Genomic DNA, 21620 nt, shown 5'->3' on the forward strand with positions numbered 1-21620 from the left:
GTATATTTATGGTATGACTAATGCATTCTGAACAAATGAGATAAAGAGTGAAAGGAAATTAATACGGAAATATGGAAACGACGAAGCGTTTCTTTCAGGTCTTCACGCTGTGAGAAGCGTCTATATAATAAGTTGGTCTTAACATCGCTGCATTTTTTGGTACATAATTCTGCTTAAACCCTACATGGTGCTAAAGGAGGTGGGTGGGTGCGTGTTTTACTAAAGCTGCTACCATTTATCCATTTACATAAGCAGGAGGCCGGATTTCTCGGATGACGTGTCGCCATTGCATCACACTGTGATTGCTGCTCTGCTTATAGTCTCCATAAAGCGAAATATTCTTGAGTACGGCGTAAAACACGAATGAAATAGATAAATAAATATAGTGTCCACGCTGTATAGCCCTTTGTATTATATAGGGTATGGATAGGATTCTTCTCTAAAGCGACTGCCTGGAACTTTCCTTGCGTCTTTCCAACATCATTAAAAACTGTTGACTGCTTCTCTTTGCATGAATTCGTCTTAATTTCGTACTTTATATAGGCCTACTTTCTTAGTTCCTTGGTGGTTTGTGTCGAACGTTGTTTCCAATGGCTAGGGTACACAAGATGCAGCCTTGGACCAGAAATTTGCAGTTTCCCACTCTCATGATTCGTGCATGCTAGCTTGGTGACAATGAGCGGTCTAGGATAATCGGTAGACGTTTGCACAGTCTATAACGTTGGTGAAGACTGTTTGTCTTTCACGAACATCTATAGACAACACGTGAGAAAGCCCCTCAGTAATTTGCCAAAGGTCGGTGGTTTAACTAAGAACTTCGATTTACTCCAACCAAAATAATGAGCACAATCTTATAAGTGAACAATTCTTGAGTATGGCGTTAAACACCAATTTATCTCATCAAAGCTACCACAGACAACACGTGAGAAAGCCCCTCAGTAACTTGCCAAAGGTCGGTGGTTTAACTAAGAACTTCGATTTACTCCAACCAAAATAATGAGCACAATCTTAGAAGTGAACAATTCTTGAGTATGGCGTTAAACATCAATTTATCTGATCAAAGCTACCACAGAATATTACTCATGGTTTAAAATGTTCATATCTCTCGAGAAGAACGACCATTAAAACCTGACAACAGGTTAAGTACACAACAGAACAACGGCCATTATTTTGACAAAAATAGCGTGAAACGGTCTCAAACTCGAACCTGGCGGTGACCTGTCTAGTTGTCTTGGTGAAAGCTTACAAGAAATTTCGACTCAAAATGGCAGCATCTGCGGAATAGTGGTTAGCGTGGATAAAATTATGCTGGTTTCATCTCCAGTTGTACGTGGCAAGGTCTGCCAACAAGCTGCGCATGGTCATGACTTCGTCCGGTCTCTGCTCTGTTTCTTTACAGCGTAATATGGCGGCCACCATGGTATAAGTACGACGTAAAGCTCCAGTCAAATAAATAAGTAAGTCAGCTCAAAATAACGAAGCATTCTGAAAAACGTGAGGAAAACTGTTTCGTGACAGACTACGGAATAACAGTAAACCTGTAGTCCTCCCGCCTTCGCCGGGTGCCGCACAGGGACTACATGTTATGAGCAAATCCAGCGACATCACATTTCGCGTTAAAGATGCACACTTAAGCATGAAGCAAGCTGTTTTGAACTTAATATGAGTGGTCATAAAATCAGTCTGCTGGACCTATACCACTATATCTGAAGTAATCATTGCGCGAACGTTAATTTCCAATCATAACGAGGAAAACCGTTAAATATGGAAACTTTCTACACAGATCCAACTATTTTTTTCTGTTGGGAAGTTTAATAATGCGCGGAAACTAACGACCAATGAGCATCACGAAATTAGTTAAACTTGCTGAAATTATCAAAGAATAAGACTTTTTTTCAAAGCGGGTTTGAGATTTGTTCAGCTGAACACAGAATTTCAGCAAAACCGGATCAGGGAAACTCAAAACCGGATCAGGGAAACCCCAAAACCGGATCAGGGAAACACAATCGTCACAGTTGAAGAGACGTACAGGCGGATGGACACAATAACTATTTTCCTTCGATTTTTTTTCTGCAAACGTTTGCTAATAAGTTAAACAGTCCTCCATGGAATCTACAATAAGACCTACTACGTGTCTGTATATGATGCATAATTTGGTGCAACGCAGATGAAAATTTCACAACTTCATAGGCCTGCTGTATACAAAAGTAAAAGAAGTAGTCGGCCTGCCAGGTGCGCCTGTTTAGCATCGAGTGTTCCCAAATATAAAGGAACCTAGGAGACACGCTTTTGTTATACAACCTAAATTCCACGACATATTTATGATCCTTCAGAAATGATCAACCAGTGTCTACGACATCGAGTATTTGATCAGGTGTAACTTACGGGCTTGTATCAAACAATGTATCTACAATACAAGGTGGTGGTGGTTGGAGGAATGTGATGGGAGTGTTATGGACGGACATGCCTCCAACAAAGACACATAAAAATTAACATGAACCGACCACTGACAAACGGGCGACAACTCTACACCTCAGTTGACTTAATAGAGTGGTCTCCCATGCCTTGGTAGTGCTGTTAAATGAACAACACTACAGTACTATGTCTATATTCTCTTCACATTTATAAGTATATGAATATTTACAAGTGCAACAAGGTGCATGTGTAATATAGAGGCAATAATACCTGTGTATTTAAAATCATCTTCAAACCACAAATACATACATTTTGAACACTCGAACAACGAACAAAGCTTCATTGCCACTGGTAGCCTTGGTGCGATCACATTTACAACATTTTGATTAGTTGATGAAACATTTACCGTAAAGCCTGATACAAGATGATGATTGGTCGATTTAAATGAAAGCAGCGCCTACATGTACACTTTTGCAAATCACCAGATTTTTTTACCGGTAACTGAATTACAACGTTCTTTTCCTACAAAACAATATATCTTTACATATTTGCGCGTTTATACTGCATGTAAAATACTTCATACCAACCAGAGTGCTATAAAACAAAACACAAAAAGCTATCAACAAATTGAGATAAACAACTTGTACTGTCACGAGAATTAAAATCAAGAATTAAATACAGCATGAATCTCCTTACCTATCCTAAGTTCACCAAACAGTTCTTGGATTAATGTCGTCTGACACAATACATCATACCGTCGGGTAAACAAAGCATACGTGTATTCGTGTACAACTGGATTTCTCTTCATTTAAATGTCTTTTTTTTTCTCTGAAACTTTTACATTTTAAGTCCCACAACTCTTGTTTACCAAATTAAACGCGATACATGGACCTCATAGTCACCTCACAGTGTATATATTGATGTATTCGTGTACTAATAAGTAGGCCTACAAAGAGGATTTTCCATCATTTTAAATATCTCCCTTTCTCTCCTTTTTCAAGTGTCCTTTACTCTCAATGCACTGATATAACCTACATTTACAATTTATAAACGGGTGTTTGTTTGAAAATAATATATAATTACACCTAATAAAGTTTTTACAGTACGATTTATTTTTAACAAAATTACATTGTTATAAAAATAATGTACAAAAATATTTGAAGTATTTTACTTACATGTACAGTGTACATGTATTTACCTTCATGTAGGACTACGTGAATTTTAACTCTTATGAAATATTTTACTTTATGGCCAAAATGTTCATCATTGTAATTTTTATGATGTAGTTGAATGTTTTTTATCTCATTTCTTCAAGCTACCGAATTTTTTACTACATTTATCTGAACAGAAATAAAATGGTTGACTATTGTACAGTGTTAACAATTACACAACGACATATTATTTGATTTAAATTAATATCAAAATAAATAGCCTAAAACTTCTGTTTCACATATCTAATTAATGACTGAGAAAATTCTTGTTCAGTATTTAGATCACATTAAAAAATCAATAGGTGTTAAGTATGTTTCGACATATAACACATACTGTAATTCTTCAATCTTTTTGCATGTTTGCAAGGTGTTCATTCAGAAATATTCTAAAGACATTATTCTGTGTAGACTGATAAAATTAAACTTTTTTTGAAGCCTTGAAATTGACCAATCCAACCAATGTAGTTTTGTCTCCAAAATGTGCTCAAAGTGCATTGAAAGTTGCCCTTTCACGTGCAAAAAAGCTTGAGGAATTAGAGTACACGTAATTCAGTTACAACGTAAGAATTAAATAAAACTCATCACAAAAATTTATGGTATACTGCAACAACTGTTCCATTGCACATCACATATACACTAAATGCCTTTTTTTTTTTTTGGCAGTGTGAATATGACAGTACAAATTCACACTTATTCACTTCATGTACAGTTTTTGTACCGCTACTTGATGGTCACTGGTGCTTACATATTCTACTCAAGAACATTTCATTTACATCAAGACTTGCAAGATTATTGGTGGACAAATCCAGACAATGAACGGCTCACCTTGTGAACTATGACTAAATACTGTCCAGGAAAATAATTTAATATGTATGCTTAGAATTTTTTCAAGTAAGTAATTTTAAAATGCAATTGAAACATTGAATTCTATGATGGCCTTTATGGGCCTTATGTTGGCTACTTAACAGAGGCTAACGGATTCACTTCTGCATTTGTAATGCACGTAAACAAAAACATGGACACCTTTGCTTAATGAAACTTAAAACGAACTATTTGAAGCCCAAAATATTCATAAATGTGGTGTCATCAATGCCCAATTGGTCTGAACAAGCCACCATAAAATCTGATGTTTTAAAAACATTTTACTCTGACTGGATATATACTTCACTTCAGTGTTTCCTGTTCCTTTAAATAACTGGAGAGCTGGGTGTCAATCTCCTTCTGACAATTTAAGCACCACAAGTACCCACACAGGTACCCACACAGGTACAACCACAGGTACCCACACAGGTACCACACAGGTACCCGCACAGGTACCACCACAGGTACCATCACAGGTACCCACACAGGTACCACCACAGGTACCATCACAGGTACCATCACATGGACCCACACAGGTATCACCACAAGTACCCACACAGGTACCCACACAGGTACCACCACAAGTACCCCACACGGGTACCACCACAGGTACCCACACAGGTACCCGCACAGGTACCCACACAGGTACCATCACATGTACCCACACAGGTACCACCACAAGTACCCACACAGGTACCCACACAGGTACCATCACAGGTACCCACACAGGTACCCACACAGGTACCATCACAGGTACCCACACAGGTGCCATCACAAGTACCCACACAGGTACCCACACAGGTACCCACACAGGTACCCACCACAAGTACCCACACAGGTACCATCACAGGTACCCACACAGGTACCACCACAAGTACCCACACAGGTACCCACACAGGTACCATCACAGGTACCCACACAGGTAATCACCACAAGTACCCACACAGGTACAACTAACAGGTACCCACACAGGTACCACCACAGGGTACCATCACAGGTACCATCACAGGTACCATCACAGGTACCACAACAAGTACCCACACATGTACCCACACAGGTACCATCACAGGTACCCACACAGGTTAAGGACTGGAAAAATATTCTACAACCTCTCTTTCGTTATCACACGCTTCATCACAAAATACAATTCAATTTTATAACACGATCAATTGCGTGTCCTCCACAACCTTCACCAAATTGTCGTAGCCTACACCTATACATGCTTTCGGAAGTTTTTATACTTCAGAATACTTCCAGATTTTTTTTGATTTTTTACCTTTTCACAACCAAGATCCTTTGTTATCATGTCATTATTGAATGAAAGATTTGATATTATTCTGCATTAATTTACAATTAACGTCCAGCATGACACCACGTCCCTTCCTATACAATATACCCCCTGGCTGTCAGTGACTGTGACTACCAAACTTCATACAACTTAAATCACTTGCATCAGTCTTGATATATTTTTCCTCCATCTGCATCGCCTGCAGGTTGTAAACCATCATAATTTGACATGGATGTTGAGTTGAGACAATCATTTTTTTGTCTGTTGTCAGCTTTTTAAAAAAAAAAAAAAAAAAAATCTAATTTCAATTTACATTTTGGAATGGTATATTGAGCTTTTCATACTGGGCAATCCTGATGTATCTCTCTTAGTGAATTTTTTCCTATTTAAATATTTCTTACGTCTATCGTGGAACAGCAAGTGAAGACACTCTGGAATATATTCTGGTTTCATGCAGGCCAATACATATCAGGCTTACATCAGATAATGGATATTAAGTTACAACACTGAGAGTCTAACAAGAGAAGCTGGTCTATGTCACAGTAGTGAATATGCAGGTATAGTCACAGTAGTGAATATGCAGGTATAGTCACAGTTGTGAATATGGAGGTATAGTCACAGTTGTGAATATGCAGGTATAGTCACAGTAGTGAATATACAGGTATACTGCACACCAAAACTATCTATTCAGATCGAATGATGGGCACCCAGGTCAAAGGTCATCTGTTGAAGGTCAAAGGTTGTCTACACTGTCATGTTGTGAAGGCACATAGTAGCGTGTGCCGTTAATCTGAAAATAAAGCAAAAACTAGTATATAGTTTTTAAATCAAACATATTTTAAATTCATGGAATTTTTTTTTCCACCAATCACTCCAAGTGCAGTACTAAGAATGTCAAACAGAATGGTGAGTAGTTGTTGAAAAATCATGAAATCATTTGTGGTTCTGTATAAATCACATAAAATTTCACATGATTTTTCAACAAGTTCAAATAATACCAGAGTTATTTATTGAAATATTCAATTAAATTACGGGTGATTAAGTTATTAACTATGTCCATGAGTGCACTGACCAAGCAAATCCCACTCTAGCATATTACATTCTGTCCTCTACGACGGATGGTCTGGTAGCAACCTACAGATGGTTATAGGTTTCCCCTGGGCTCTATCTGATTTTTTCCCAACAGAATGCTGGCCACCATCGTATAAGTGAAATAGTCTAAAGTATGGTGTGAGCACCAATCAAATAAATAAATCAAATAAATATTACACTCAGTTTATGCTTAAAAATTCCATGAACTGCTTCACAAAAGTCATTCTGCGTCATTAAAGTTCAAAACTTTAATCTTACTAAAATATTTGAAGACGAAGTTGATGCTGAAAAAATGCAACCACAACATAAATTTAATCAACTTAATGCATATATTTGGTTCAATTTGGATTCCAATTTTTAGGATAAAGATCAAATTTTTTATTGAAATGATCCCTATATCTCTCTTACCTGCATGTCATAATCCATGACAAAGGGAGGGATATCCAGCTGGTCCGGGTTAATCCGTGTGTACAGGTATTCTATCCCTGGCAGGTTCTTCACTTTATTCTTGATATCAGAAGCAGTAAACGTTGTGAAAAACCATGTGGACAACTGTGTGGACAAAAAAACATGATCATTTATTCTTACATTTCAGTATATACTTATATGAGTAAATATATAACAACATATCTGTAACAGCATTTTAAAATGTGCCTAACTGCCATGCAAGAGGACACCATTCAAATACCATATCTTAATTTATTTAAAAATTGAAACTTGAACAAAAATATCCCCACACCTCCCGGCAAATTCAAATGTGATGATGTTTGGGTCTGAAAGTCTTGGAAACACTTTAATTTTGTGCAATAGTATACTTATGTTACTAGTTTTATATCACTTGGTTACAAGTTGCTTGAAAACTGATTAGACAGTATTAACCACGTTCAGATGTCCACGATGAGCTGTTAGCGGTGACGTTGTTAGGTTAGTACATGCTTTTATTTCAGTGACAAGCATGCAGCAGATGAGAAAAATGAAGAAAGCTACAGGTACTTACTCTTGACCAGAATGTGGGATGAACAATGTAAAATGCTTTCAAGTTTTTTCTATATCTGGAAATGAAAAAGAGAAACAATTAATTAGAGAGAGGAAAAATCTGGTAAAGACAGTGTATGATCAGAACTATTTCACATTCTGCATCATCAATGTATGAACTTAATTGTGATCAACTGGAGAGTATATATCTTCATTCAGTGAGCTTACTTGTGATCAACTAGACAATATATATCTTCCATCTGTCAAATTTCTTGTGATCAACTAGCAAAGTTGATATTTAACTTAACTTATATGTATATATCTTAGAGAGTATATATCTTTCTTCAGAGAACTTACTTGTGACCAACTAGAGAGCATATATCTCTGATGTGTGAACTTACTTGTGATCAACTAGAGAGTACTGTAATTCTTCAACCTTTTCATATTTTTGTAAGGTGTTTATTCAAGCATATCCAGGGGGCATTATTCTGTGTAGACTGATAAAATTAATATTTTTGTAAAGCCCAGAAATTGTCCAATACAGCCAATGTAATTTTGTCTCCAAAATTAAATTGAAAACATACGTGAATTGCACTAAAAATTGCTCTTTCATATGCGAAAAGGTTGAGGAAAAAGAGTCTATAGCTTCCTTGATGATCAACTAGAAAGTTCATCTTTCACGTCTTAACTTACTTGTAATCAACCAGAGAGTATATATCTTTCATGAAGCCAGACTCAGGCCTGTTCCTAGCTGTGGTCAGGGTGTGGAAGTACACAATGACATACTCCTTGTCCACTACAGGGTCCATCACATGGAGAAAATACAACAGGGCCTGCAACAACACAACATCAACTATCATATCAAATCATTCAATGCCAATGTGTCACCTAGGACAAACCAAAAACAATACAATGTGTCACATGTGGTGAATTTCTCTCAAATCTCATAATCGAAAACTAAAAACAATTCAACCTCATGATCAAAAACTTAAAAACAATACTCTTGTAAATATTTACATGTATCGCACATGGGGGCCTCTGTGGCTCAGTTGGTTAGCACGCTAGCGCAGTGTAATGACCCAGAAGCCTCTCACCAAGGTTGCTGTGGGTTCAAGTCCAGCTCATGCTGGCTTCCTCTCCGGCCATATCTGGGAAGGTCTCTCAGCAACCTGCGGATGGTCGTGGGTTTCCCCCGGGCTGTGCCCGGTTTCCTCCCACCATAATGCTGGCCAGCGTGGTATAAGTGAAATATTCTTCAGTACAGCGTAAAACACCAATCAAATTTATAAATAAATTTATCGCACATAATGAATTACTCTATGATACCTCATCATAACAAATGTCATTTTTTGTACAGAGTGCTACATATCTGTAACTGCATGTGTGATGGTGAAAATAAAAATATTCAGTGACACCTTAAAAATACTAAGAAATAACTGCTTAACTACATATATTTCATAATTATAGAAGTGTGATCGGGCTTTCCAGGTTGGGACTCGAACCAGCGATCTCTGGGTTTACAGTCCATGCTTCTACCACTAGACTAAAGGGAAATTCCCTACAGGACAGACAGATATCGCTGATAGCACTTCTACATCTATTGTTACACAAGCATGCAAATATCTGCCCGAAAGGTAATTTCTTACTGGAAACTTTCCATGTAAGCTGTTCTTTATCTTTAGACAATTTATTGCAAAGCAGAATCTTTTTTTCACACCATTCATCTTAAGATTATCTCTTGACTATAAACTATTTCTCCTCTTACCTTGTCCAGGTCTATTTCCTCAGAGCAAAAATGTTTTCCAATGAACACGACAACGTGTCTGCCATAACGATCAACTCCTGATAAATACAGGCATCGGAGAGCAGCTATCTGGGACAGGTCACATGTCCGCGCTCTTTTCAATAAACGTTCATATCTGCAAACACAAAAATGCAAAATTTGCTGAAAAACTAATCTGGCTGCCATCACATAAGTTAAATATTCTTGAGTACAGTGTAAAACTTCCATCAAAGAAATAAATGAAAACTAATCCATTTTTCCAGGAAGTACTACCGATACACCTGCTAGCGGTTACTAGAGGAAATGTTTTCTCAGGTCTTTGTTGTGAAACTCTATGACAAAATTATTGCAATTTTCAAAACTTTCCGGCTACTTAGTCTAGGCAGCTAGCAGCTTTCACATAATTTCCCTGATAATAATTAAATATACACTTGGATTTCATACTGAAGCTAGAGCGGAAACCTTTGTTCCATCTGTCCACATCACCGCAGACAAAGGGGCAATACTCAGCATTTTTAGCCAAGAATGGCTTAAAAAGCTACACGTACTTCAGTGTCAAAACCGCTCTGTTTTCAAAGCAAGGTTAACTAATAAGAACTGAGATGGTATGAATTGTTTTCCTACATTTAAAAAAAAAAATAAATAAATAAATGTAGTGTATTAAAACTGGTAGTTAGCTTTGGAAGATAATACAGAAACAAATGTTTCTAGTTGGTCCAGTTTGGCCTGGTGTGATATCACACAATAGCCCATGATTAGCACGCTAGCACAGTGTAATGACCCAGGAGCCTCTCACCAATGCGGCTGCTGTGAGTTCATCTCATGAGTCCAGCTCATGATGGCTTCTTCTCCGGCCCTATTGGGAAGGTCTGGTACCAACCTACGGATGGTCGTAGGTTTCCCCCGGGCTGTGCCCGGTTTCCTCCCACCATAATGCTGGCCGCTGTCGTATAAGTGAAATATTCTTGAGTACAGCGTAAATCACCAATCAAATAAATAAATAAATAAAATAACCCATGATGTCACCCATTGATGATGCACAGCCACACATGAAACTGTAAGGCTCTTGGTGTCATCCAGCATGACTGCCTTTAATACTTGATGCTATATCTGGAACAATGTCATCCATGGAACAATGTCACCAATGTCACCCATGGAACAATGTCATCCATGTCACCCATGGAACAATGTCACCCATGAAACAATGTCACTCATGTCACCCATGGAACAATGTCACCCATGTCACCCATGGAACAATGTCACCAATGTTCACCCATGGAACAATGTCACCCATGGAACAATGTCACCCAGGGAACAATGTCACCCAGGGAACAATGTCACCCATGTCACCCATGGAACAATGTCACCCATGTCACCCATCACCCATGGAACAATGTCACCCAAGGAACAATCTCACCCAAGGAACAATGTCACCCATGTTACCCATGGAACCATGTCACCCAAGGAACAATGTCACCCATGTCACCCATGGAACAATGTCACCCATGTCATCCATGGAACAACGTCACCCAAAGAACAATGTCACCCATGTCATCCATGGAACAATGTCCCAAATGGAACAATGTCACCCATGTCATCCATGGAAAAATGTCACCCAAGGAACAATGCCACCCAAGGAACAATGTCACTTCAAACCAGGCATATATAGAATTAGTAGAAACAGCCAATGACTTTTAGTTTTCTGGGATTCTTCGGTTCTCTGAGTTAAGCAGTGATATTTGGTGTAAACCCTTTTCAACCGTGGTATTAACTCTGTTCCATATAATTTTGATTTGGAGTTTCCACTTGATTTGGAGTAACATTTTTAATAATACAAGGATCTGGATCACTACCAAAATTTAATGAATTTGTTCTTCAATACCCCAACACGTGCACAAAATTTCATAAACATCCGAGCATGACATATTTTTGTACAGTATGATTTGCTGACAAATGAATGCAAAGGCCTGCAAACAAATACCCTCCATGGACGGAGGTAAGAAACAATTGACACAACCGACCCACAAACCTTCTCTTTTGCTCCAGCAGTTGCTGTTCCCGCACATTCTTGCCGTACAACACAGCAGTTTTTTTCTCTTTGTCCACATCTGACTCCATCTTGGCAAAAGGATGATGGCCAACATCGAGAGCTGTTGACGTGCCAAATGCCTGGTTCAGGTCTATCGTCTCCTCAAAGTCATTTTCACGACTCTCTGCGGAAAAAAGAAATGAAAATATATATATATATATGTTTTCTCATGCACTGTTTCCAAGTTCCCAAGCCTTAAATGTTGGGAGTAAATGATCGCAGACAGTTTATGTATTAAGTTTACTTTTTTTTAATACTACAAGTACATGGGTGCAAGCAGGCAGAGCCTGGTGGAAACCCATGTAGTTTGCAAACCAGAACTCAAGGCGATTGCATTGGTGAGAAGCTTCCTTGTTACTGTGCTGTGCTAGCAGGCTAACCATTAAGCCACAGAGTCTCCCCCCCCCACCCTCCCGCCCGCCACCCCCTTCAAAAAAAAGTTAGATAAAAAACATGTTCTGCAGTATGTTAGCAGTTAAGCCTGGTACTAACTTTAGTCCTACAGGTCTTGTATTAGGACTAGACTGGTACTAAGGCTTAAGACTGGCTTAACTTTTAACACACTTTGAACAACCGCTCCCATTCACAATATCAAAGCACTAGAGCAGATGACTCACTGTACGCAGCAAAGGTAGGCTTATCCAGAATCCTAATCTGCCTGTCAGGTATGACAGGTTCTCCGTCCTCGTTACCCAGGTCAGGGGGCAGGTGGCTGACAGCAAACACCTCTTCCTCATGGTTACGGGGGAAGTAGAGCGGCAATACCTGACGATATATCTCCTGTGGGAAGGGAAGACACATGCAAAGCTCATTCAATGCAACTGTTCACAGTGTGAAATAGGAAAGGTTTTCGATTTGCTTCTGAAATTTGTGATTGTTTCATTATTTTGCACGGGTTATAATAAATGAATCATATCTCATGTGTAGCCAGAAGTAAACTGGACACTTCCGGACAGGTTAAAATTTTTTTCCAAAATGCCATGCTCGTCTTCTTTGGAATTTAGAGCCCTATGACACCATAGTGACCTTGGCTGATGCATCTGGCAGTCAATTACAACCACAACAAACTACTGTAAGAAATAAGAATGCGGGAATACCTTTTCAAGCATCCTTAATGTCTGTTTGTAGCTCACTCCCGATCTGATGTGAAACAACCTGAGTGTTCTACATAGAAATCCCAGTACCAGATGTAAATAAATCATATTTTACAATGCTGACATTGAACACGTTTATGTACATTAACATGTTGACTGCCAGCTACGAAATGGCTGGAAACTGGGAAACTTTTGGCAGTTTTAACCTGCCAAAAGTTTCCAAGTTGTGTTATCAGCATTGCCAGCCGATCAGTGGTGCAAAACGTCACCATGTGTTTTAGTACGAGATGTCTCGTACTGGCATATAGGATAACACATGCTGGCACGAGATATCTCATGTTAATTTCCAAGAAGCGTTTGATAAAGTTTGATCAAGGCAGCAATTCAATGCAGAAATAACCGGATGGCATGTCTTCAGAGAACCCGACGCTTCGCTGTAGAGTGAGATATCACATTTCATGTTTGCAGTTTGGCAGCCCGCTATCTGTACTTTCTTTTACTTACAGGTGATTTGAAATTAAAGACATCACTAGACCAAATGTGTGTATGCAACGCTAAGGTACTCCAAGGGAAGGTGAAAAAAAAAGCACAACTTTTTCATTTTTGTAATGCTATACAACCAAAATATCGCAGTTCAAAGAAAGCACAAATGTGTACACTGAGACTATCATAGGTGCTGCTACATGTATGTTATCAGTTTTAACTGATCTGGCGAAGGTAATTTCTTTCAACAGAAGACAAAACTGTTTCTGTTCACATCACCTTGAACTACTGTGCATGGGGTGTGGATGATGCAACATCATGTTTCTGGTTGCTCTAACATGGTGCATCCCATTCCAGATTAAAAGTTGATTGACACAGTTACCAAGCCACAGGCCCGGATAGCACAGTTGGTAGAGCATACGCTCTAGAAGCAGTACATCCAAATCCTGAGTCGAGTCATACCTAAGACTTGAAAACAGGAAGTTGTAACTTCCTCACTTGGCGTTCAGCATGAAGGGGATAGTGCAACGACTTGTTGACCTGTATCAGTATAATGCCTTCGTTGTCATATGACTGAAAAATTGTCGTCGCACGACGTTAAACCCCAAGCACTCACTCACTCACTCAGTTACCAAGCCCATCAGGAAAAAGAGTTTCTGAATAACCTCTTCCTAAATAACATAGGTGATATTATTTCCTATCCTTTTTGTTAAAGTAAAGTTAAAACAAGATAAAGAGTACAAGCTGCTAACGTGCACAGATGGCAGACTAAGACTAACCTTTGCAGACTCTTCTGTCATCACAAATATAATTGTGTCAAAACTGTCTCCATACTTCTCCAGAAACCTTCGCACTGTTCCTAAAACCAAGACGATGCAACCTTAATAAAGAGTCCATCAACATTTCGAGGATTTTGTTGAGACTAAAAGCAAAATGCTGGTCTCTCTTATACATATATCTGCCTGATATTCTCCTCATACACCCAAATTCGTATATTACAGTGTAACATTGTTACTTTGGCCATGATAAATGTCTTGTGCAGTGCTCATATTCTGACATAAAAGTATACTGGTAAATAATGGATTCCTCCCAAAAATGTTATGAAATTTGAAAGATTTTTGCACCTATCTATGAAGTGGCCCTATTTAAAGGGCTACAGTAACTTTTTCTAATTAAACAAAAATACAGGCATGGTTGGCTTATTGTAAGGCACCACACAAAGCATAATTTCACAAATCAAGATAATAATGCATATATTTCAAAAGATTTCATTTCAAAAATTTCATTTATTTATTTATTTAATCGTTTAATATGATTACTGAAGAATTTTTCACTTAATATATATGACGGTGGCCTGTTTTAGGGGTGGAGGAAACCCGACTGCTTGGGGGAAAACCACCACCGGCAGGTTAGTGCTGAACTTTCCTTTGTGACATGTGATGTACAGATATGCACGTCAAATTAGTGGGAGACAAGTGGTCTTTAACGAGCGTCATGTTGTGCAAATGACCACATGAGTGTCCATGATTCAATACTGTCTCCAAGGTCTCATGAACCAGACAAACAGCAAGAGCGGTTTGAAGAATTACAGCATCTTTACTGTATTCCCATACTCACTTGTGTTTATACAACATAGATTCCCATACTCACTTGTGCCTATACACCATGTATTCCCATACTCACTTGTGCCTAAAAACCATCTATTCCCATACTCACTTGTGCCTATACACCATGTATTCCCATACTCACTTGTGCCTATAAACCATGTATTTCCATACTCACTTGTGCCTATACACCATGTATTCCCTTATTCACTTGTCCCTGTACAACATCTATTCTCATACTTTAATACTTGTGCCTATACAACATGTAATCTGATACTCTCTTAACTCTAAACAACATGTATTCCCATAGTCACCTGTGCCTATACAACATGTATTCTCCTACTTACCTGTGCCTATTCAACATGTATCCCATACTTACTTGTGCCTATGTGTGCTCCATCTTCCAAAGGATACCCCCTCCGTAATGTGTGTATATTACATAGGGCTAGAGATCGGATACCATTTTCCCTAGGATTCAACAAAAGCAGGTAATGGCATGCTTTAAGAACTTTATGAACATAAAATCGCCTTCACTTACTCAATTTCCTTCTTAACATTTAAAAGAAAAAATTTATTTAAAATTGCATATGTGGATTGCAATTATCAGTGTTATTTACATGGGTTATGTATTTAAAAATTATGTTAAATTAAAATAATATTCAATTAAAATAATTAAAATTATGTATGTTTCTTATGAGAATATTACACTTGAACTATAATTCAAGTTTGAGAATATTTAAAAACAATTCTTCTTAAATACGACAACTGTTTACAAGATGGCCCTAAAAATTTATTTTTTACAAAACAGGTAAAGATGTGTTTCAATAGCTTATTATATAATGAGGGCTTGCTCTTCTTACTTTGACAATTGTAGAACATTTCTGTAACAATTATAGAGGGCGCTCTCAGCCGCTGTCAAGTATTTAACGTTGTAACGCGGGCCTACTGTATGGATTACATATCGCGCTAGCAGCCCGTAACCTTTCGTGATTTTGGCTTCCCCTGTTCTGCAACCTGTAACAGCATAATAACCAAGTTGTACGTACTGCTACAAGGCTCATGTTTCTTCAACAGAATTAACCGTTCTTAACCGTTATTGTATATAGCAACACAGGTATGGAAAAAATGTTTTTCCAGTCGCTTTTTAGATTTACACTTTTACAGTGTTTGACAACTTTAGAATTTAGAATTAAAAAACAGAGCATATTACTCAAATTTTGTCTAAATAACCAGCATGGGGAAAGTTTAATAATAGATTGCAGTAATAAGGACGATACAAGGTAAAACTACAAACTGAAAACTTAAAAGATAGCAATGAATCAATTCCCTTGGTAATGATGTTAAATCATATATGCAATTACGTATTATTTTAATGCCGTATGCGGGAAGGTCTGTCAGCAACCTGCTGATTGCTGTGGGTTTCCCCCGGACTCTGCCTGCTTTCCACCCACCATAATGCTGGCCGTCATCGTATAAGTGAAAAATTCTTGAGTACAGCGGAAAACACTAATCGAATAAATAAATAAATAAATTGTTTTAATGAATTTTGCTGTTAAAAAGTACAGTATATATAAAATGAATGGAGCTATTTACAAAAGTATATTCATTTTTTTTTTATCAATGTTCTGTACTCAAGAAGTTTTCATTGATAAAATGGCAGTCAGGTATTATGGGTGGGTGAAACTGAAATGGGGTATGTAATCCTCCGTCTTTCACCTGGAACAGCTTATTGTACCTGACACATGTAAAAGCCCGAGCCAGACAAGCGAGTCAAGCATGTTTACTCATTGGTCAAGTCCCTGACAGATGCAGCAAGCAAGCATATAACAGTAACTTTTTCCCTTTCATTATTTGAGACCCACAACAAAGTTGATTAGACGAGTCATATAGTCAGAATAGAATATAGGTACAGAATGAACATGCCCTAGGTCATGACATCACAAAAAATATCTCAACAAAACTTCTTCCTCTCCCTTTAACAAGTGTTACATAGTGAAAACGAAAATGGAAGAGAGATGGAAGAAATGGTATCCTGTTTCAGTGAGACATTCAATTAAAGTTTACGGGGGCCTCTGTGGCTCACTTGGTTAGCGCGCTGGTGCAGCGTAATGACCCAGGAGTCTCTCACTAATTCGGTTGCTGAGAGTTCAAGTCCAGCTCATGCTGGCTTCCTCTCTGGCCATACGTGGGAAGGTCTTCCAGCAACCTGCAGATGGTCTTGAGTTTCACCCCCAGCATAATGCTGGCCACCGTTATATAAGTGAAATATTCTTGAGTACGGCATAAAACACCAATCAAATAAAATAAATAAACAGATAATACGAAATACCAAAAGCTTATACCAGTACGTCTCCATGATATGGCTGAGATATTGCCGATGTAGCGTTAAGCCATAATCATTCATTCATTCATTCATTCATAAGATTACATGCATGAGCATGGAAATATTATATTAGATTAAAACCTAGCTACCCTAATTCCTCAACCTCTTCGCATATAAAAGAGCAACTTTCAATGTAATTTATGCACAATTTAAATTTGATTTTGGACACAAAATCTGTTGATTGGATCTGCCAATTTCAGGGCTTCTCAAAGACTATGATTTTATCAGTCTACACAGAATAATGTCCTCAGAATATACTTAAATAAACACTTTGCAAATATGCGAGAAGGTTGAAGAATTTCAGTGGCTGTATATTTTCCATCATGAGTATAAATTTGAAAATTAATTTCATACACATATAATCTTTTAAATTATGGTTTCTGAATTTATGGCAAAAGAAGGAAATACAGCGATTCAAATTTCTTGAAGCTAGAGCTTATCGAAGTATTAGATATCATGTTCACTGCTGATCAATTTACTATTGACTGAATGGCTAAAGTTAACTTCCCTTGTTACCTTTAAGGTTTGTGTTCACTTCCTGGGTCAGTTGTTTGCCAGCTTTTCTGAATATCCGATCAGACAGAGAATTTTTGTCATTGAGAGCTTCATTTGAAGAGTTCACCAAAGCATGGACATTCAGTAATGTGGGATCCCCTTCCCTGTTTGGTTAAAAACAAGAAACTAACATAACGCAATGCATTCTCTATCTTCTGTCAACACAATAAACGTATTAACACACCTTTACCGAGATTCATATAGAAGCCCATATGAGCTTTAATATGTGTGAAGGTTTTGGGGGCAACCTGCGCATGGTTGTGGGTTTCCTGCGGGCTTTGCCGGGTTTCCTCCTACCATAATACTGGCTGCCGTTGTATGAGTGAAATATTCTTCTGTACGACATAAATCGCCAATCAAATAAAATCAATAAAATAACAATAACAATAGTACAAGAACTGTGCTTTCCCTCAAATCTGCATTATTTTCAAGTAGTTAAGTGACATCAATTTCCTGTTATGGTTTATGGGCAGGTGGAGAGTTTTAATATCCATATATGGAATAAAAGTAAAACGCAAAATGTATACCTATTTTAAAATATTTTAATAAAATGTTACTTTTGGTGCTGAAACTTACATTTCTCCAAGAGGACATCAACCTACTTTACAAACGAACCTCAAAATACCTTTCTAAAGTGAATAAAACTCTGGGATCAGGCAAACTAAGTAATTTAGTCATAGTTGTAACAGTCCAAATCTTGAATTTTCCATACACTTTGACAGGTTTGAAATGCACCTGTTGCTTCCATTTCCTGAGCAGATGATAGATGTGTTTCATTTGTCAATATGTAAAATTACAGCATTTGATTTATTTACTTTTTTTTTTTACTGGGGTTGTACTTCATGTTTTACAGGTTACAATATACAATTTAACCCAGGCAGCAAGAGTGGTGTCCTCACATATGCAGTTACTGAAACAGTCCGTGACCCTTGTTGCATCTGAAGTAACTACAGGTACATGTTTATCATTTTAATGCACTATATATGAAATGTTCTTGAGGCATAAAACACCAATCATATATATAAATATAAATATGTTAATGCACTATATATTCTTGAGTATGGCCTAAACCACCAATCAAATAAACAAATAAAATCATTAATACACAATACCTCTAAATGGTTAGGTGACATCAACTTTATGTTATGTTTTACAGCCGACCTGACACTAAGATATAAAAAAATATAATAAAAATAAAACAGAAAATGTACCTATTTTGATCATGATATTTTTATGAATTTCACGTTTTCCTGTCTTTCATCAATCAGCAGAGGAAGGCCTACATTTTCCAAAAATTTGATGAGTTGTGTTTTTATTTTCATACCCTTCTACGACATTGATTTACTCTTCCTAGACAACGATTTAGTCTTCCTAGAAAACAACTATTAAAATTGGTATGGCCTTACTGTTAGACTGGGAACTTGGGCTCAAAAATAAAAGCGCTGACTGCACTCCTAGCCATTTGTACCTATAGAGTTTGCTCAAACAATTACTTATCGTATAACTTACACATATCTTCAGCTTTCCATGTGCAAACAGCTTTAAACAAGTGCTTCTAAAGCACTTACAAGAAACTGCAACACAAGCCTAGGAGATTATTTTCATATTTCCTGGTTGTTAACATTACACCTAAACTGACATGACTGACAGAGAGCATGCTATGAGCTGTAACTAATTCAGACTGGATTGGGGTTGCCCTCAAAACAGGAAGTTAAAAGACCTGATGTACCCAATTAACATTAATTTAGTTGCAATTCCAACAGCTAGAAATCAAAGGAGGCAAGGTGCAACAGTACATCTCTCACACAAAAAAACAAAAGGACCGGGTGATAATTTCCACTGCCTATCTATTAACATTGTTTCATGCAGCACCTTTCTAAAAAAACCTAGCTGGGGGTTTATTTTCCAGTATTCTTCAGCATACACTCATATTCCGACAGGCTTGCCAGAACATCCAGTGTCATCTCAGTCTTTTTAATAAGTAATCATAGCTGATATTAAAGACATTTGATTAATGCAGCACCGGAATATAGCTGACGTTAGCAATATAGCTTAGCCCGACACTGACTCAGGGGCTGAGACACGATATCTCGCCTTACTTTGTAAAGGTGAACTTAAATAAATGAATGAACATCCTGCAGATATTACCACAGAACAATTTTGGAATTCAGGTCGTTCCTCCAGGGAAATGGGCTGGGTTGAGCCTTTTCAGCTTCAGTCTTCTCCTTATATTCGGGGAGTTGTGTGAAGTTCCATCTCGTCAACTGATCGACTTCTACCACTTCATGTCTGGCTCCAAGTGGATCAGGATCTGAACTCATTCTGCTTCTTCTTCCTCCAGATAGATTAGCTTGATTCCGTCTCTTGGGTAAAGTTCCTAAAGAATGGCATTTACAGAAATCTATTAACAATATCATCTAGGCCTAATCAATTGAGAAAACGTGTTGGTTAAGTGTCCATATATAAGAAAAGTCAACAGTTTTTCATGTATGCATGTATGTGTATGATGACGAGGAGTCGTTAGGTGTGTGTATCACATTACACTGACACCGGGCCGACCAGTCCTGTTTCATTGATCTAAACTCTCAATGCTGAGCAGCAGAAAGTACCATTTGTACAGTCTTTGGTATGACTCGACCTAGGCTTGATCCCAGGGTTTCCGCGACTTTGAGGCGGACGCTCTAACCATTAGGTCATGGAAGCTGTCCCCAGTTTTTCATGATCTTTGACAAAGATATACTAGTATGTGTATGACCATTTCCAATAATGAGATGAAGTATATGTGAGCATAGTTACACAAGCTTTAGCATACCAGTATACCCGTTAAAGGCAAGATGTGTGTATCTGCAGGAGTATAGGCCTACATCCCTTCACTCATCTCGCTAGACACACCAGCACTCCCAAAGCGGGACATTATTAGCTTGATGAAACACAATATGGCTAGACATGTTTCAGTTGTAGGTCTCTTTTGCCATGTTTATGCTAGCTGAGGAAGATCACTCGATTACACTAGAATCGGTAAATTTGAAGAAAAAAAAAAGTCAGCGAAAGCCAAACTTATTCTTTGCAAACTTATTTTAAAAACAAAACTAACACCAGTGCATCTGGGGAGTTAGCTTACCTTACTATAGTACACTAAGAAACCCTTGTCAACTGTGACTCAGTCTAGTGGGATGGAATAAAGATCTATCGCGATCACCATCGAAACATCAGCTGATCACTGGCTGATACCATCGGAATATCTTACACTTTTTGTAACTTCCCAGCTGCAATACTCAACAGTTCGTTTGACAACTGTTGTAAAATCTTCACAGGCTTTGTCACAAATGCTAGAGATGACTTACTTCCTCGTTTTTATCATTATCTGCTAACTTTTAGCCTGTGCGCTAACAACAGCATCAACTGACCTACCACCATTTTGAGCGTCACATGACTAACAACAGCATCACCATCACGTGACTCAGTTCTACAGGGCGTTGACCAATCCGCAACTCGTACGATGTAGAACCCGGGAAAATATGAAAACAACTCACCGTGAATTATTTTTTTATTTATTTGATTGGTGTTTTACGCCGTACTCAGGAATATTTCACTTATGCGGTGGTTATTCTCAAGTAGAGCATTAATAATTCACTATACACCCATCAAATAGTTTCTAGGCCAATGACACTCGATTCCCATTTTCCCCGTCTGAATATTTTGGGAAACTGATCCTGACTGTGGAACAATTTACATTATCAATATTTCAGCTATCTTTATAAAGGGCATGTAAATACATGCTCAAAAA

General features: G+C 37.9%; 2 protein-coding genes across 2 annotated transcripts; both read right to left on the reverse strand.

Annotated features, from left to right (window-relative positions):
• Positions 1–4836: 4836 nt before the first annotated feature.
• Positions 4837–5259, reverse strand: LOC135462340 (uncharacterized). Its single transcript, XM_064739649.1, has one exon. The coding sequence runs from the start codon at positions 5257–5259 to the stop codon at positions 4837–4839; it is 423 nt and encodes a 140-aa protein (XP_064595719.1).
• Positions 5260–6097: 838 nt separating this feature from the next.
• LOC135482182 (protein GDAP2 homolog) lies at positions 6098–21242 on the reverse strand. The gene is made up of 13 exons (XM_064762048.1): positions 20955–21242; positions 19982–20210; positions 17795–17937; positions 15756–15909; positions 15275–15363; positions 14071–14150; positions 12332–12494; positions 11655–11838; positions 9608–9761; positions 8536–8675; positions 7865–7919; positions 7276–7419; positions 6098–6565 (listed from the first exon to the last, which is right to left on the reverse strand). The coding sequence occupies exons 2-13, from the start codon at positions 20152–20154 to the stop codon at positions 6509–6511; spliced, it is 1536 nt and encodes a 511-aa protein (XP_064618118.1). The 5' UTR covers positions 20155–20210; positions 20955–21242; the 3' UTR covers positions 6098–6508.
• Positions 21243–21620: the final 378 nt, after the last annotated feature.

The sequence above is a fragment of the Liolophura sinensis genome, chromosome 1 (genome assembly GCF_032854445.1).
Source record: "Liolophura sinensis isolate JHLJ2023 chromosome 1, CUHK_Ljap_v2, whole genome shotgun sequence".
In the NCBI taxonomy this organism is placed as follows: Eukaryota; Metazoa; Mollusca; class Polyplacophora; order Chitonida; family Chitonidae; genus Liolophura; species Liolophura sinensis.

Coding starts and splice junctions, on each gene's coding strand:
- LOC135482182 (XM_064762048.1), bottom strand. CDS start 20,154: ATGAGTTCAGATCCTGATCCACTTGGAGCCAGACATGAAGTGGTAGAA. Junction 11,839..12,331: donor GCCTACCTTTGCTGCGTACA/GTGAGTCATCTG, acceptor TTTTTTCCGCAG/AGAGTCGTGAAAATGACTTT. Junction 8,676..9,607: donor AGGAAATAGACCTGGACAAG/GTAAGAGGAGAA, acceptor GTGTTGTTGCAG/GCCCTGTTGTATTTTCTCCA.
- LOC135462340 (XM_064739649.1), bottom strand. CDS start 5,259: ATGGCACCTGTGTGGGTACCTGTGATGGTACCTGTGTGGGTACCTGTG.